We start from the raw sequence: 19,110 nt of genomic DNA, 5'->3' as shown, positions 1-19,110 counted from the left end.
TCTATTATAAATCAAAATAATTAAGCCAATTCTATAAAAGTATATCTTAAATATCTGTCGATTTTTGTTTTGGATTTGGTCTGTACTGAAGTGCATCAAACCTCACCCGAAGAAATTCCTAGCACATTAAATGTACCATGCGAAAATAAACCAATTCTGATTCTAAAAGTGGCATTGCTTACCTTCAAATAGATACATTTCATAAAAGACCAGGGAATCCCAAGTATTTTTGTTACTTTATGGCATTTAGATATAAAATTGAATATATTGTGATTCTGATATAAAATTATATAATATAATATTGTAATGACACTGGATGCGTTGGAGTATTGTTAATTGTCAGTTACAATGTGTTTTACTGCGGGCGGTTCACAAGTCTCGAGAGAGAGGGAATGTGCGTGCGTGTGCGTTCTGCTGCGAGGGTGTGTGTGTGTGTGTGTGTGTGTGTGTGTGTGGCGAGATGGAGTCGGAGAGAGAGAGAGAGAGAGAGAGAGAGAGAGCGAGGGAGATGTATTCGGTTATCGGTTCAAATGTGTTTAGTTGTCGGTTCAAATGGGTTCCGTTGTCGGTTCAACAGTGTGAAAGTAACATGACTTGTAACGTAAGACAAGTGAGTCTTCCACAGCAGGTTAGTTTATACTTAAGTAGAACTAGCAGCAAAGCTTCAGTCAACCGAATTGTAATTTTCATGGCACATTTAGGTAAATCCAGGGGTACGCGTATCGATGTAGTACTTCAACGTTAAAACCGGTTACAAAATTCGTAGTGGTGAATCGTTACACTCCAAATATTAAGATATATATATACTTTTTTTTATATATATATATATTTTTTTATTTTTATTTTATTTTACCTCTTTAATTGTACAGAATTGCGCATATGGTAAATAAATACTATTGAATCTTGAAAAAAGAAAAAAGTTTTGAAAATGTGTCAAATTTTGACAAAGTAAAGTAGGTTTTATGCCCTCAAAAAGGATGGCTAAAAATAAGTTATTTCAAAGTTATTTCCTCTGTTGAAAGAACAGTGAAGTGCCTTTGAAAAGGTACGTGGCAAAAGATGTGTGCATGTGACTTTTGTTGAGTACCTCCTGCGGCAGCTCCAGCTTGGTCCGATCGTCCTGTCCATTGGAGTGCAGGCCCATGAGGTAGGGCACGGGCGCGTCCAGAAAGTGGAGCAGCGACGCCGGTAGAATGGGGACGTAGACGTGCTGCCACTGGAATGGAAACATTAAGGCTGTGATGCTCTCGGCCACCGTCATCAGCCTCTGGTAATCTGTTACGCACACATACACAAGAAGGCATTGGAATCAAATAACAGGCAACAAATCAATAACATATCAATAATCAAAACAGAAATCACACACCTAAAAAAGCACAATTGTTCCTCAAAACAGAAATCAGATTAGACTGTACATTCCTGCTTCACACGCTGCTCTGCAGAAGTTGCTGTCTTTGCCAGTGGAGTTATGTAAGTAATAATTGAGTGTCACGACAAACATAACGCATCATGGAATTTGTCAATACATGCACGGTAGGCTGTGTTTCACTGTTTTGATGTTTAAAATTTTTGTTATTATATCATTTATATAATTTTGGAAAATCTAGCACATAATTACACAGCAGTCAACCACCTTCCAATGACACAGGCATTGGAACACTGTGCCAGGTGTATTTTTATATTGACTGGAATAACAAAGAATCTCCTTTTTTTTGTTAAGCTTTTTATTTTTTTCTGTTATGGTCTGTACTGGAGTACACCAACCTCACCGGAAGAAGTTACTCATATATGTAAATGAACCTGGCGAAATAAAAAAAGCTATTCTGATTCTGATTAACTTTTTTGAGGATTAACAAACCCTTTTTTAAGAAACCGACAATAGGTAAGAAGTTAAGGTAGGCTGATCCTTAAGGATTGCGGATATGGCCAAAAAAATCAAAGTCATATGATTTGACATGATAGGTTCTGTATCGTCTCCTGGTTGTTAGCATCAGTTCCTCAGTATGGTTTAGGTTTAACCACGGAAGGAATTTAGGTCAATGATCAATTAACTCTTCTTTTGCCATACATCAGCTCTGACTCATGCACACAATCTGACACTTATGTCACGTGTTTGTCATTCCTGCCAGACTCTGTTCTGTCTTGTTTATCTGCATTCCTGGTCTATCCAAACAAGGCAGCAAATATTCAGCACCAGCTCCAGCTCTGTGCTGTGCCAAAATAACTCCTAGCGCTTCCATTTGGCCACCCTCTGGACCCCTCGCCAGGCCCAGCGCCCCTGATTTCCTCTTTCCCAAAAGGCTATAGTACCTTTCCCAGACTCCACACAAGAATACTAATAGAGCCCATCTCCATTAACACTGAAGCACAAAAGAGTGGAGATGTGGCCGTGTCTATAGTTTCCATAAGTAATTACCCTGTTGTTTTCCCAATGATAGGGTTGATTTTGTACAATAACAGCAGTATCACAGGATCAACACAGGATCAACACAGGATCCCAGGACTCTCTCTACCACACTATACTAGACGATTATGTCAATTTAAATTTCCCCTTGGTGATGAAATAAGATCACTAATCTAAATCAAATCTAAAAGAATATGATGAAAGTCGGTGTGAGGCATTTTTATTGGATGAAATAGAATAAATACGATGGTACCAATCAATCTCCATTCAATCTGCCATTGCTATAATATAATAGTAAAAAGAGTTGGATTTGGGGGCTACGTTCCAATTTCCTAAAGTGGTAGGAATAAAGCTTGCTCGAGAAATAAAGGAAAGAGCAGGAAAGGTTCAGGAATAATTATTCTCTCTCTAATGGGAAAATAATAATAGAAGCACTGGAGGAAATGTTGTGGGACTAGGGTGGTGGCAGACAATAGTCTCACTATTAACAGTTCAAAGTTGAAATCTCTCTCCAGGTAACACCGTACAAGGCATTGTGTCTGTGTACCTTTATTTCCACAGATAACAATCAGATCCCACAGAGGGATGGAAGGAGATAAAAATAAAAACAAGCCGCTGCTTCCCAATCTGTCCAAAATGATCCACTTCTAGTCGTCCTGGATATTCCCACCAGCTTTACTCGAGCCGTGAAAGGGAAAGGATTCTATTCAAAGATACGTACGTGGGCAGGAGTGTGGGAAAGTTGCTAGAATTCCGGCTAGTCTCTTTATAATCTGAATTATGCCGTATTTCAAGGGCCCAATACACAGACACAGGAGTCTCCTTATTTGTCAAGCTTCCCTTCCCAAAGTGTGTGTTTGTCTTTTTGTGCTAACAATCCCCTGTCTCTTCTCAGTGGAAAGTCTCCAAGGCTTAAGTGTACACAACACTCTTCACACACTCTGCAGTGATGAGCCTTGTGGGGGAAAGGCGGGGATGATGTCACCTCCGACCAATAATAATCATCCTGCAACACTGCCATCCTCCTCGTCCAGGGGTTGCCTAGTAACACCACAGCTTTGCCATTTAAGAGCACCCCCCCAGCCCGTGGCATTCTGTAAACAATTTACCTTCCCTTGTCCCTGTAATGGATCCAATCACCATGCCTGCACTTGCATCCCGAAATCTAAATCTCCTGGTTGCATGAGCATTAACACATGAATACATAGTCCAGAGCAATAGGACCACCAACTTTTCAAAATGAGTCTCAGTGGCTTTATTTCAAGATATAATGATTAGCAGGAAGAAAAATCTGTGAAATCATCATAATCATCTTCTGCTAAAGAGTTGCAAGGCACCCATTTTCCTATAAAACAAAAAGCTCAAACACCCCTGTGTGATTATGAATCCCGCTGACAGAATCCCAGCATGGGTTTTGAAGCAAAGTGTCGGAAAACAAAAACAAATAAGAGCTGATCTGAGCTAACAAACACTGCCCGTCGCAGCATACTGCGGCAGACAGGCCTGTTTAACCCTTTAATGTTTTAAACTGTGCACACCACAGTGTTTTCCCTATAAACGCACAGGCCTGGCAGAGAGCCAAGCCAACAAAACCCCCAGCAGGCCAAAAATAATGGCACTGTCCCCCCGGAAATACATGTATTACATTTTGGTTTTTTTTAATTTACATTCCATTTATGCTATTTAAACACAAGCACAAACTAGGGATGTTAAAATGTGCCGACTAAAAGATCAACTTCTTTGCGTCAACAGTAAAATCACAAATCTTTTTTTTTTTTTTTGCAATGGCCTATTCAAAACATTATAAAAACCTTACTGTTTTCCAAAATAGCCTATTCAAAATAAAATAAAAAAAACGAACTGTACTGTTTTTGCCAAATGGGAGCGGGAGCGAGTGTGCGAGTGCCCGTGGCGAATCTGCACCTGCACAGCCGCCGCGGTGCGTCCACACAACTTGTGATTTCCTTTGATGGCAATCTATCCTTAACTTTGAGAATTTACTAAATAAATTCAATTCCTCACTTTTGGTAGGTGAAAACAGACCTCAGAAACAGGGTGCAAGGAAAGCACTTGGGGGCCTGCATGAAGATTTCAATAAATGGGCCTACTGTGGCAAAACTTCCATATCCTGATGCCATGGTGAAATTTTTCTCCAAGCCAAGGAAAATAAAGTGCAGCAAAGAATCATGCACACTGTATTCACGACGTGCTAATGTTTTGCAAAGTAAGGTAATATAATGTGTAAGGTTATACAGCTTATTTTTATGCAATAAATGCAGCTTATACAGTATATGCATAGAAATTGCCACTGCGGCATCTGACCAAAGCCAAACCAATATGCCATCCGGCATTTTCGGTGCGTACCATCAGGCCTGAAAAAAAATTCTAGGGGAAACACTGCGGCAGGGGGTTAGCATTTGCACAAGCCGGGCTTTACTTTGCACGGCATTAATGGACCTATTCAGCAGCTTACATAATGTGATGGAGGAGAGTTCTTCTCAACATACAAAATATGTGCCAAGTAACTGTAGCCGCGAGCAATGTTTTCAGATCTTATACAATCACTGTCTGTATGTTTTAAGATATTTTTCTTTCAGTTGGCTTCCAAGCCAAAAGTCCAACAACAGTACAATGATGTCATTGGTGTTTGCTTTTCAAATAACCATGTCTCTTTTAACAGGATTGAATGGAGTACAGAACTATCTCCCTAAAACATAACAGGGCCTTCTAAATAGCTTTAAGACATAGGGATTGGATCTAGAGATTCATTCAGGAAATGAAACATCCGATCAATATTAGGCTAATTTCCTCAATATAACGATGGGTTACAGTAAAGGGTAAATGTTAATATTTGGATTTTATGAGATTGAGATCATCATCATCTGTATGTTGTGTTCAAACTAGGGCTGTCCCAATTACATAATCAAGCAATGATTGAGAAAATTATGAGATCCCATAATGATATGCAAATGTCAAAAGGTAAGTGCAATCAATGTGAGAATGTTACAGCAAATAAAATGCAAATTTGACACGAAAATCTACCCGAATGGCTACCCAATGGCTTGTTCTGATGTTCAATGCCAATAAGTGGCTCTTCTTCATGAAGAGGATGTGTATTATTACACTGTCATCCGCTTATACTATAATAGTAGCATAAAATGACAAAATAAAATTGTCAGCTTATATTCATTCAAATCATGACGCCTCTAGTTTAAACATTCACTTCACATAACTTTTCTTCCCTCTGTCTCTACAATATATAGCTTTCGGAGGTCGATATTCACCATTTGGCGTCTTCTACGAAAAAGCTAATTGACGAATTCCACGTCATTTTTAAAAACTAAAAGCAACATAAGTAAAATACTGTTTTTCTGTAACAATAAAAGTGACAATTAACTCTCAAGCGTAACCAAGCTACTCCCTCCATGCTGTCTTGCTACTTACGCTGAGAGTAGAGCAGGATCTGGATCTCCAGCAGGGCACAGGTGAACAGCTGTAAAACGTTCTCCACCCCAAGCAGCTCAAACATCTCACTGATGGCAAAGTCAAAGAGCGGCAGCTCGGCGGTGCTCGGCCTCTGGCACACCACCGGCCCGTAAACGCCTGAGAATTTGAGGGAGCGTCCCGCTGGGGGCAGAGGAACCTCGTAGAGGATGTTGTAGATGTAGCTCTCCAGGGGCAGCGGGGGCGGCTGGGGGGATGTGACGGCCTGGTGGAGCTGCTGGAGCACCTTCCTGCTGGCCTGGGCGAAGGCCATGGGCGCGATCAGGCAAATACACTTGGACACGAACAGCGTGTCGCGGCTGATGTCGTAGGAGTTGAAGCGCTGCAGGCGGGAGATGGCGGGGGCGGCGTGAAGCATGGGGTGGGGCTTGGGGAGCTGGTGCGGGAGGGGAAGGCGATGTTCCCCGGGACCCGGTCCCGGTGGGGAGGTGGGGGTGTGCAGAATGTCATACTGCTCGGCGTTGTGCATGTGGTAGAGGGTCTGCATGGCGCTGCAGATCTGCTTGCTGGTCACCTCCTCGAAGAAGGTGAGCGCAAAGCCGTAGGTCCGAGAGCCGTCCTCACGTGTGATGATGAAGGAGTGGAACTGAGGCTCGCGAGTGTCGACCTGCGTCCGGAAGGAGAGCCCCTTTGGCATACACAACTAGGGGGTCGAAACAGAAAGAAAGACTGTGAGTGTGGAGAAAAGGCCCAGAGGAGGCGGGTGTCAGAGATTAAAAGTCTTATAATAGAGGTCATTAAGTATTCATAGAGGCCTGTGTACTACCACACTAAACAAGATAAATTGACAAATTACCATGCCCACTGCATCCTGGTCAAACGGACTCCACTCAACATTCTCTGGATAGTGTGCTAAAACTTTGGACTTGAAGGTTCTCCGCAGTGGACTCTGCTCAAAGTTCTCACCTGAAAGAAGAATATACACGGTAGAGAGAAAGAGCGAGAGGAAACAGGAAGGAAAGGTTAAGGACAAGATCCAAAGAGTCAACAGTAGGAGAGGAAGTCCAGTCAGAAGCAGGCTGAGTGCAAGACACGCGTCCAGGGAGAAAGGAAGTCATCAGTTTGGTTTTGAGAGAAAGCTAGTAGTGCATCATACGAAGCTGTCAACTGCATCCAAGCATGGACGATAATGGATTTCCTAAGTGATCGAATAAATCGCAGGTAATACTACAGATTAATTTAATTCTAAAACTTCCCGCTAAACCAATTTAAAAAAAGAGTATCTAAAAAAATAAGAATTAAAGTATCTAAAGGTGAATGCTTTTGTGACAGCTTCGATGGCAATACTGACGAAGCCACCCACAAAATAATCAGTCAAAAAAAGCACAATTGAAGTTGATTTGAACCCAGACTGAAGCAGAAGTGATGCACACACCAAGGCATGGTTGAAAAGTCATTCAGTGTAGGGGGAGAGTACACATCGACCAAGCAACACCAGCGCAGTTTGCACTGGGCGTGTTCTTGTGTGAGAAACAGAAGCGTGATTGTCAAACATCGGCTTGTTGTTCAGTTGCTGCTTAAGGATGAGAGGGAGATGGGAGGAAGATGGGAAAAAGACATGAGGAGAGATAAATCAGAAGGGGGCCAAAAAAAAGGAGGGAAGGGCAGCCCCCACACCTGTGCAGAAATGCAATGTGAAGACTCAAAGAGTTTTGAGATAACAAAAGCTGGTGCTGTGAAAGGGAAGGGGGTGCCAGGTTTAAGGTTTAGGGGGGAGAAGCTGAGCCAGGTTTAACAGGGGAGGAGTGTGTGGAGGGAATGTTACCTTCATTTGCACTCGCCAACTTTCCTCTGTCCCCATCTCTGAATTTAGTAGCCTGTATATACTCGCATAAAGCTACACAACAAATAAAACAACAGTATTAATAATCGGTTGTTTCTAGATGGGTAGCGCATCACTTCTCAATACCATACCATACACCATACGATACATGACTCAAATTCTTACTGAGCGCAGTTTGTAGTCAGACATGTCTTCGTGTAATCTAAAACCTGGATTTGGAAGGGGTTAGGCTTGTCTGTTGACGTGGTTATAAAATCCCTTGTCTTCTGTCCAGATTCCATAAAGCTCTGAAAACATCAGAGCCTTTGGGTGATTGAAACAAACCCATACACTGTTTGTTTTACGTTTGGCTCATTTAAGCTAATAATCGGGATTGACCCTATTTCCAACCATGGCAAATCTTTTTTAATAGCCATGGTTTTGATTAGAAGACAGTTCTTCCCACACTGGGGAGAAAGTAGCCCTGGGCACAAAGACAAATGTTCCAACCTTCGTCATGAAATTGACTCCATTTATTATACTGTGGCTTTACCGTTCGCTAAGCCTTCCAATCCAATTATAAAATAATCACAAAGGCATTTGTGCTTCCTACTAAAATCACCACAAAACATTCATTTCAAACAGGTATTCATTATGTCCACTTTAGAATCAAACACACACACACACAAACAGGAAGGGAGCATGTTGCAAGGCAGAGGAAGCCTCTCTCTGTGGTGTGGGTAGGATCCAGGCCTCCTCCAGCCCTGCTGTCACACTCCCACGAAACATAGCACATTCAAACCAAAAGTGATCGTGTCATGCACGCTCTCTTGTCTTTGCTCGTGACATCAGATCAGCTTCACGGCCCAAATGTGGCTGCTCAGCGAGCCCTTGGCATGGCTTAGCTTTCTATTTATATTGTGGATATGTTGTAGATGCAGCGCGCTGACTCGATGGTGATCTCACAAAGAGGTGGTGGTGACTCTCACAAGCGTCTTTCCTGATAACTGAGGTAACTAGTTGATTGTACAGGACTAATCCACTGGCAGGCAATTAAATGAATAACCCATATTGTCATTCCTATTTGTCTCTATTTAAATTTATTTCAAATGAATGTCATGTTTCTTATTGTGTGTTTGTATACAAAAAAAAGCAATTTACTATTTTAGGCTAACAGAACATAGACTTTGGACAAAATACTATTACTATTACAACCCTGTGGGTACATCTAAATTGAATAACAGCATACCCATAAATGAAAAACGAGCTAGTTTATTTTGGTGGGTTTTTTGTTTTTTACCAGAAAGGTTTGATCCCACCTTGCTTACAACCATTTAATTATTAAGGATATAATGTGATTTGATGAGCTAGTTATTTTTACGATGCTCCATTTGCTTATGCATAGGTGTTTCTCCAATGCTCCTCATTCTGTCTTTAAAATTAAGAAAAATAAACTGTAAAGCAATACGTCAAACTTTGGAAAATAACTGTCAAAAAACAAGAATGCAAAATGAATGCAAAAAGGCACGACCAATTTAGTTCAGTAAACATGGGCTGCCAGCCGCCGCACTGGCCTGTACTTAAATAAAACACTGCATATTTGAGTTGAGGAATTGTGTTGCAGATGCACATATGCAGCTGATATTTTTCTGACCCGAAAGATAGAGTGCTGAGCTGCACCATTCATGGAGTGCTCAGGAAATCCAAAACGGTCATAATCACACCGCGGTCAAGTCTCTTATCTAAATGGAGAAGATGAGTCACTTCATCTCGGACGTTGGTCTCACACAAGACAAGTCAAGATGAAAACTTGTGCCCAGGCTAATGCTAGCCAACTCATACGTTCCTTGCATTAGTTTGTTTAAACAGTGATAAAAGTGTTAAAAGTCGAGCTTGAATAGGGAATGAAAAGACATAAGTATAAAAACATTTTAACCCATACCAAAAAAAAAATCTTTATAAAATTACATTGCTATGTACAATATGTAAGCTCATAATGAGTAGCTGGGAACTGATCTGATGAAAGTCTTTGGACTCAAACGTTAGCGGCAATAAATGTTGATTTTACAAGGAGAAATACTGGAATCATTTCTCCCCCACACCTATGCTGAAAGTTATTGCTGGGTGGGTCAAAACAATATTGACTGGAAAATGAAATGAGATAAGAGTTTTCTAGGTAAGGAGGAATGAAGTTATATAAATAAATATAGAAATCAATGAGCCAGTAAGGGGATCCAAGAGAAAAACAACCGGGTAGGTTTTACAATCTCAGCTTTCTGAAAAGTATTAAACACATTTTTGTTTTATTATTGTGACTTCCTACCTCCCTCTTTAAAACCCACTATGTTGAATAACAGTTCAATGATAGTTGTTCCTGAAAAGGGTTTTTACGTGTCTTTTCATGCCAAATGCAGTTTTGGGTGACCTGACATGAACCAACAGCCATTGTGACTTAAATGAATGTGGATCTTGATTTCCTTTTAAATCGAAACAGCGGTTTTGGGATTTCCTCGGTGGCGGTCAGCCCTTTGCTGCAGCGCAGGAGAGAGCGGGACGGACAAACTGAGAGGTGACGAGGGACCCTGCCTGCATAATCAGTTTCATAACGTACTAAGCTTCCTTTTCAGCCACACAAGCCTGAAACCTCTTTAAAAGACTGTCCTTCTGCTTTCAGTCAGCAAAACGAGAGAGAGCGAGAGCCCCGGGGAGCTTTAGTTCCTTTAAACAAAACCTATTCATGTCATGAACCGTGACCTGAACACAGAGCTGGCATTTCTTCTTACGGATCTTTTTAATACCAGCGAGCCTGTCCAACAAAGTCAATGTGGTGTACATGTTTGAATCGGGGAATGGGTTTTTGATCAGCATCACTTTTGAACTATAGGAAAAGTATTGATTATCAGAACTGTTTATTTGATTGAAGGGGTTTATAGAAGAGCATCCAGAGAGCTTGTGGATGACGAGTGATGGATGATGAGTGGTAAACCAGGCTATTTACTGCACGCATCACAAAAACGTACCCGCAAGGTAACAAGCCCCTATCTTCAGTAATGACCACTTCCTCACGCTGCAGTTTTATATCCCCAGGTTTATAACACAGGAAGCGGCGCATCAAGTCGTAGCAGATCAAAGCCCTTTAGCCTTTGAAGAAATAGCCAAAATCTACAAGAAGGAATCCTTTTGAATCCTCGCCTGGCCAACTTCAGAAGTTGGGCAGGCAAGATAAACGTAGGTGTTCCTGTGCTGCACCCACAGACCATTCAAATTAAACCCAGTTATAGGGGGGTGTACTATTACCTGTAAATGACAACCACCCAGTGCAAGGAAACCACAAGATCTGAAAGCAGCCTGAGACTTCTCTTTCTTTCAAACAACCTTTCAAAGCGGAAGAACTTCCTTATTTTCAGAATTGATTTGAGATTCACGGCACAAGAACAGTTACGACAAAAGTTTGAACAAGCAAAATGTACTCACTATTAAATGATAAAATGGAAGCCTGAACCAAACATTGAAACTTTATTACTTGGCATGTCTAACCATCTCAGGCAGCCTTTTCACAGACTAAAGAACTGACGAGGTCAATATCCAGATGAAAAAATGCACTATCCCACCTTTAGAGCTCATACGGGTTTGACGCATTCTACATGACCAATGGAAGGGGATGAGGCTGTCAAGGGGAAGATCATGTTCCACAAGTTTATTACCCAACAATTGCAAACAGTTTCCCTCAAAATCTGACAGGTTACAGGTATTTACAGCATTGAAACCAGTGCAAATAATGTGATTTGATATTTCATTGAATCACTTAGAAGCTGTCAAGTGAACTGCAAATTTCCCCTCTGATTTGCCTGATTTCTCCTTCAAATATTAAAATGCACAAAACAAAACCACTTTTGCTGTGCAGCTAATCAAGATTTGCTTTGTCACGGACAGCACAGGACGTCCATGTAGATTCCACAGGCTACACAATTAATCAAGGGCAGACAAGAGATTAAAATATCTCTCAGCTTTCTGGAGGGTGATACAAGAAGGTGTAGGAATAGAATGTTCAATAAGGTGTAAGCCTTCCAACAATCTGTCACGATAAAGACAAATTGTGCCTAGAAACACCTGTAAAACATCCAATGAATCTCCTGAACACACCCCATCTACCACTGACATTTTAAAATGGGAGATCCAAAGGCTGACCTTAAATGGAAACAAGAACATAACCGTGATCAATTATGAGCGAATTATAAGCCCAAACCCAAACTGTGCGCTTAATACCGATCAATTCATTCATTTGTTTACTGAAATGGATTAAATGAGAAAGAGCGCCTCGGAAACTCAAAAGGATGTTTAGCATTTGAATAGCTGGAGTCTGAGTGTGCATGCACATGTGCTAGTATAATTCAGCTGCCTGTTCGCTATGTAGCCTGTGAGGCCAGGGAGGGAGGTTATACATATGCTAATCAGGGCTTAACCCCCGTCTCCAACACTTAAGAGTTCAGACATTAAATTTGCCATTTCTGACTGTATAAATCTGCAATGTTTCAGTTTGATGTCGTAAAAGGGAAAATAATTAAATCCAGAATAACAAAAATACACTCCTCCCATACAGTAGAGGTAGCCTGCATACACCGCTCAGCCCTGGGTGCTGTTACTCAATGATTATATGTTTAATCATCATTAGAATTATCAATATCAGCCTCTGTGTCTCTATGGTCACTTATGGTTAAAATAATTGTCACATCAACCTTACTTAGGAGCACAACGGATCACGAAAGTCACGGTTCAGATCTTATCACGGTTTGGAGTCACGGATCTGATCATTTCTCGGATCAGCAAAAAAAAAAGGGGGAGACAAATATAACTTTGCTTTCATTTATTCTCTAGAAAACTTAAAGTAAGGAACTTTTGCCCATGGTCTTAAATGAAAACAACATTCAAGATGCCCAATGTTAAAATAAAATTTTAAACTATATTGAATATTCAATAATCAATTGTTAAATTAAAGTGCAATATGAGACACTCGTGATACCTTCCCATGGCTCTGAATGTAAAAATATGATTAGATCCGCCCCCATTAACGGAATTTAATTACAATAAGAAGCCAGTATCATGTTTAATTTCTCACGTTTATAACAAACTACATTTTGTAGAGAAGTCTGATTCTCTCAATCTCTCAATCGTATTTGTTTGCTAGCAAATCTTGACCGTTCCAATATGGCGGACCGCAGACGCATAGCGGCGACATTTTCTTCACGGTATATCGTAAAGTAGTATTCATTGCACTTCAGAGTAAAACGCAGCATGCATCTGTCTTGTCTATCTTCTTTTCACTGCAACTCTGCATCAAGATTTATGAAATGATTACTTTAACAAGTAACAGTGGCAGTAAAACTGCATTTGACTGTGATGGTTAAATTTTGCAATTGATCCGCGGTTCATATACGAGCCAGACCGTTGGGGGGGGGGGTGACCCGTCCAGATAACGGACCAACTCCATCCCATGACACCACTAAAGTTAATGCCCCTATGCACTCCCCATTATTTGATTGATCAGCCATCCCACAAAGAGAAGGTTTGGTCCAATATGGTCCAATGAAAGAGCGATTTTAACACATTTTTACAATACAATACAATACATTATTGTTATAAAACATTAAAAATGGCAAAGAGAAAGCCAAATAAGTAGTGAAAAGCTATTTGATTTGATGATAGTGGTGAGTGCTATTTTCAGGCAAGGAATTCACTTATTGCATTATTTGCTTCACCATGCCTATTTCATAATCGCCCCATTCTGATAAATTCATCAGCCACTCCTGATGAAGATACCGCTGCATTTTTATTTGGGTTAAGGTTCATTTTGATGAGGTCAACCATGGTTAATAAAAGCACCAGGAAACTACCGATAACTATCAGAATCAGAATCATAATCAGAAATTCTTTAATAATCCCAGGGGGAAATTACTTTTGTTACAGCTCCAAATCTACATACAACATATTTACATACAACATATTTACATACTTTACAACTGTACTTTACAGTTACAACTAAATGATGTTCTTCCTATTCACTATGTAAAAAAGGCGGGACGAGCAGGGCTATGTTCTTGGACCCTTGTTGTTCCTGATCTACGTATCATTCCTTTGACAGCCGGGTGTTTTGTGAGCCTATGCAACCAACTCCATCTCATAATGCAAATATAGACAAATATTTACATTATGAGATGTAGTCGAGGCAAATATAAAGCTGAAGCAAAAACTGGTAAAAAATATATTTTGCTCAAGCTTAAAACGAATCACATTTAAAAAAATACTCATAATACAAAAAGTAAAATGGGAAAATTTCACAACTGCTGAAAGTCAGCTTGTAGCTCGAGCGGAGTGCTGAGTTGTTTTGCAGCCAAACCTCTAGTATCCCCCGCTGAGAGGCTTTTGGGTTTAGGGCAGTAGACAGTTCCTTAAACATGACTAAAGTTACAACACATAAACAGCAAAAAAGGTCACTTGAGCATCTTAAGGAGCCTAATTGACCAGCTTGATATTATCATGGGTTCGATTTTACAGCCTGGATACTTTCAGAGTTCGCGAATATGTCATTCCTCTGCTTGTCTTGTTTTTTAGTCATCTCTTTAAATGTGAAACAACATGAATATAGTCTTGACGATCACTGGCAGAATATAGCACAAAAATACTGCTTCAGAAAAAATATGAATATTTTTATATGGCTATATAAATTCCTTACAACAAATTTAGCAATGAGCTGACATTGGAGGACAAAATCAGTAGTCAGTATTTAAGTACAAGTAGTATTTTTTGTTCTACTTTCAATCAAAAAAAAAAAAAGCTAGGTGTCTCGATTTATATGATCTTATGTGACCCAGAAAGATTTCCTCACAATTTCTGCTCCTCTGTTCAAAACCGAAACATCTGTTCAACGCAACAGACCTGAGCTTCTACTACAGCCAACAGATTGTCAGCATAAGGTTTATTTATTGATGACCACACAGACCATAACTGTATTTTTTGTGTGCAGGTTTTAATGTTTTCGTATGTTCACAGATGCACAGGGAGGGGCTGTCATGTTCCTCTGATTTGTGACACAATGTAAAAACGTGTTGTCTAAACCTAAAGAGACGTCTTGAAAGAACTTCATATGTTCACTGTGCAATCAGAAACATACTGTTCAATTTAACTTAATTTATTTAATGTAAAATTTGATTGGTAAAATGTTGCTAAATTAGGCTCCGCTGCGCTGCTTCCTTCCCAGAGGATTGTGGCAGCAGGAAGATCACTTTTAGAACCAGTGTGGACTCACCAAATGTTTTCTTTCTGAAGGAAATATATTGGCCCATCAGGCCTATCTGTGCCAGTCTAATAAGACAAGACGAGCATGTGGTGCTTGGTTTGAGTGGAAGGCCTGTGGTTAGAGACTCTAAAAACCACATAATAACACCATTATTAAGAAATGTGAAATAACTTTACAAAGGATCCTATCATTCAAAGTCCATCAGCATAAGTCAAAATGACAAATAAACCAAGGTCAACAAACCAAAATGTCAACCATCTTTAAAATAGTATACACAAAAACACACAGATATTGTGTTACACAATATCTGTGTGATTTTGTGTATGCCTTGAAATGTGTTGAAAGTTGTAGCGTTTATTGTATATCTGAACAACATTTAAACTAAATTATTATCATCAAAGACTGTACTACTGCACAAATACTGCACTGATTTTGAAATGGTCCATTATTAGTATTGGGTCCATTATCCTTTTACAACATAACATCATAAGTGTTAAACACGTTTGCATGAAAGACACTGCCCTATCTTGTTTGTGAAATTTATGTTGAGATAACTTCACTTCCTCCACTGTACGCGGCATGTCGGCCCCATCACAAGCAGAACCTCACAGAGTACATTCGCTAGTGTTGTCGCCTGCACAAAACACTGGAACCAGTATTTGTAAGAAATGTTCACGTCAGAGTTTTTGAATAAGAAAAAAGGACAAATGGTCTCAGTTCTTCATGATCATGGGACACGAGTCGCTGGGGATTTAAAAGAATCAAATCCTGATTCGGACGAAAACTCTTCCAATCTTTAACACTCACGCTAAACATGTGAGCCTAGATAGATTGTAAATTTCCTCTCATATTCAGACACCTCACCTGTGCTTGTAACATGGTATTAGAGAAAAAGAGTATAAGCAAAAGAAAAAAGAAGAAAAGGAAAAAGTGAATACTTCACTATAAACAATCACTATATTAGGTGGCATAAATTAGGGATAGAAACATTTCAAGATGTAATTGTTGGTTATAGCGAGCATTACATCTCAATAAAAATCCTTGATAAAGATGTTACTTTTAACTGGTTTCCAATGAAACTTTTGTCTGAATTTGTCTGGCTTTGATGTCCCTGTTTTTAATGAGAATGGACTTAACAGGCAATTTGCACTTGAATCCATTACCTAACACGGACTATAAAACTGCATGGTGTCTGACTGACAAAAATATGTCGCCTAACCTGCGTGCTGTTTCTGTAATGTTTAACAGGAATTGTGAGCAACATTGCTCACAACACAAGCAAATCTTTGAACTAAGGATAAGGAGCCTTATCTCAGAAACATGACGGCACTCAGGACTTCAATAGTGACTCCAAAAGGTAAATTGTACTGACAGTATTGCACTGTCAGGAGTGCCAGGCTACAGCAAATCCTTTATCCACGACTAACCATCAGTGCCTGCACATGACTGGGTATTTGGGTACTTATTTATTTTTACTTATTTCCGTGTATTATTTAAATCACCAAGTCTTAAGAGTGTCTCGTCTCACTGTCTTCCTTTCTAGATTTGGGAAAAGCTGTTTGAGACTTTATACTTGTGCTTTACGCAGATTGATATGATGGAACTTGACATTTGACAATTTCACGAAATAAAAAGCCCAGTTGGGGCATCCTACAAAGTTGATATTTGTATCAGACCAAAAGTATTCTTTGTCTTTCTTGTAGGTGTGGCCAATTTAATCTCTCATCAACCCTCATATTGCTTCTCCTTTGCCAGGACACTGGTAAAAATCCAGATGTACAAGGGCTTGTTATTTTCTGGACACGTCACTAAAGACAGCAGAAGTGAGCAAGGCGGGTCAACACAGGAATTTATTTTCCCACTTTGGGAACTAGAAAAACCATTTAGGCCAACGCACTGAGACGGTTCAGTAACACCATGTGTCATATACAGTAATAAATCGCAGATGCCTCGTCATTTAATATCATTGGTTGTGATTTCTTTGACACAAAAACAATTTAACTCTCGATATAAATTCATTACAGATGAGGGTTTGCTCTTCTGAAAGTTGAAGGTTGTCTGCACCAGAAATTGATGGTTATTATGGTTAATTAATTGCAATATAATTACCATTACACCAACATTTAAGTTGCATCTATGGAACTACATTACGTGTTATTTGAACAGTTAAGTGCCATGTACTATTTTACAATTCGCAAATAAGTGTAAATACCTGACGCACAAAAACAATCTACAATCAAGATATGTCTATGTACGTGTGTAAATACCCCGTAATGACAATCAAACCATTGTGATAACGCATCAACTATTTACCGAATATACAGCATGATGACACAGATGACGTTAACCAAACATTATTATTACATTTACATTAATGACGTTATTACTATACTACCGTAAGTATGACGGTTTTCAAGGTTTCAAGGTTTAAAACCATCTGAAGCGAATGGGGGCCTAACCGAACGTACCATCGGTTTAGTCCCATACAGGCTGGTTAATCCTCATTTGAACCAGGCTTTACGACCGAGGCCCGTGTGTACTGAAATAAATGTATTTAAACAAAGCCTCGTATGTCCGTAAAAAAAAGAAGGACACGCGATAAAAAAAAACGATAAGTGAATATATATAGAATGTATATCCCTTTTTAAACGAATGTCCCCCTTTCCCGTTTTTTTTTTTTTTTTTTTTTATGCCCCGAGCACCGCGCCGACATCACGCCCGCCACCCAGCGCTCCTTACCGGACAGCTCGTCTGGCTCCAGCCCGCTGTCGGTGTCCAGTCCGCAGATCACGAAGTAATCTGCGAAGCGGCACGACGTGGAGCTGAAGCCGGTGGTCATGGTGGGACTGCTCCGCTGGCTCCCCGGTCCTCGGGCTCATATTAGACAGTCGGGCCGGTGGTTCCCTTCAGCCATCGCGGATGGAAGCCTCGCTGCGAAGCCCTGGAAATCAGAGCGGAGCCGCCGCGGTGCATTGTGGTCCTTCCAGGACGGCCCAGCTGTTTTCCTCTGCAGCCCGCCCCCCCCCCCCCCCCCGCCCGTCGGGGCAGCGGCACTGCGCATGCGTAGGGCAGGCCCACCACACAGATTGCGTTATTGCGTTTGAACTCGTCACCAGCCAAACATGTTACCAGGGGGATTGGCCGTCTATTATATTGTCCTCTATCCTATTTTATTCTTTGCTATTCTACTCTATTCCATTCCATCATATTATATTGTACTCTATCTTCCTCAATTGTATCGTGCTCTATCACATTCTATTATATCACATTCAATCCTATTCTATTATATATTATAATATTCTATATTCTATAAAAACAGGTTGAACTGCAGCCTGTGTCAATCTGTTTTCGAAAAGGAATCTTGAAAGTCTGCCTCCTGGCTGTGCAAGAATTCAAGGGCGTCCGACCGCCCTCGCCGAGTATTCAGTGAGCCACGGGAAGCCTCTGGAAAGACACGAGAATTGACCATGACTAACCACGTTTTGCATGAACCCTACCCGCAGTCTGATCTCCTCGTCTCATATTCAGGCCTATTCTGTCATTATATATCCTATTCTCTCACATTCTACCCTGTTCTGTTATATCAAAACATATTACTATTCTATCCCGTCGTATTATATCATCGTATTCTATCATATCATATCATATTGCGTCCGATTCTATCCTATTCTATTACATCATATTCTATTTTATCATACTTTATCCTATTCTATCCTATTCAGTGATATCATATATTATATCCTATTCTGACCTATTCCATTATATCACATCATAGTCGATTTCTTTCTATTATATCATATCATATTATATTATTTCCTGTTATATTATGTCATATCATATTCGATCCTATTCTATTATATCACATCATATTATATCCTATTCTAGCCTATTCTATCCTATTCTATTAAATCATATCGTATTATGTCCTATTCTAGCCCATATATATGTATGACCGTATGTATATGTATGTGACAAATAATCTCTTGAACTCGAACTTGACTTGAACCGACTCTATTATATCATATAGCATATCCTATTCTAGCCTATTCTGTCCTATTCTATTATGTCATATACAGTAGTATATCCTATTCTATCTTATTCTATTTCATTATATTATATCACATTATATTCGATTCTATTGGATTC

The 19,110-nt window shown here is 40.0% G+C and overlaps 1 protein-coding gene across 1 annotated transcript in view; it reads right to left on the bottom strand.

The window, feature by feature from the left end:
- dennd5a (DENN/MADD domain containing 5A) overlaps window positions 1–17,912 on the bottom strand; it is a 38,600-nt gene extending 20,688 nt beyond the window's left edge. The window contains exons 1-5 of the mRNA XM_079997175.1: window positions 17,704–17,912; window positions 7,674–7,745; window positions 6,705–6,814; window positions 5,849–6,551; window positions 1,088–1,275 (exon numbers count right to left, since the gene is read on the bottom strand). Coding sequence (XP_079853301.1) covers window positions 1,088–1,275; window positions 5,849–6,551; window positions 6,705–6,814; window positions 7,674–7,745; window positions 17,704–17,803 — 1,173 coding nt within the window. The 5' untranslated portion in view covers window positions 17,804–17,912. The remainder of the gene's footprint in view (window positions 1–1,087; window positions 1,276–5,848; window positions 6,552–6,704; window positions 6,815–7,673; window positions 7,746–17,703) is intronic.
- Window positions 17,913–19,110: the final 1,198 nt, after the last annotated feature.

This window comes from Zeus faber (assembly GCF_960531495.2).
Source record: "Zeus faber genome assembly, chromosome: 3".
In the NCBI taxonomy this organism is placed as follows: Eukaryota; Metazoa; Chordata; class Actinopteri; order Zeiformes; family Zeidae; genus Zeus; species Zeus faber.
Note: the sequence above shows the minus strand (reverse complement) of the source record. Positions and strands in the feature narration are given on the sequence as shown.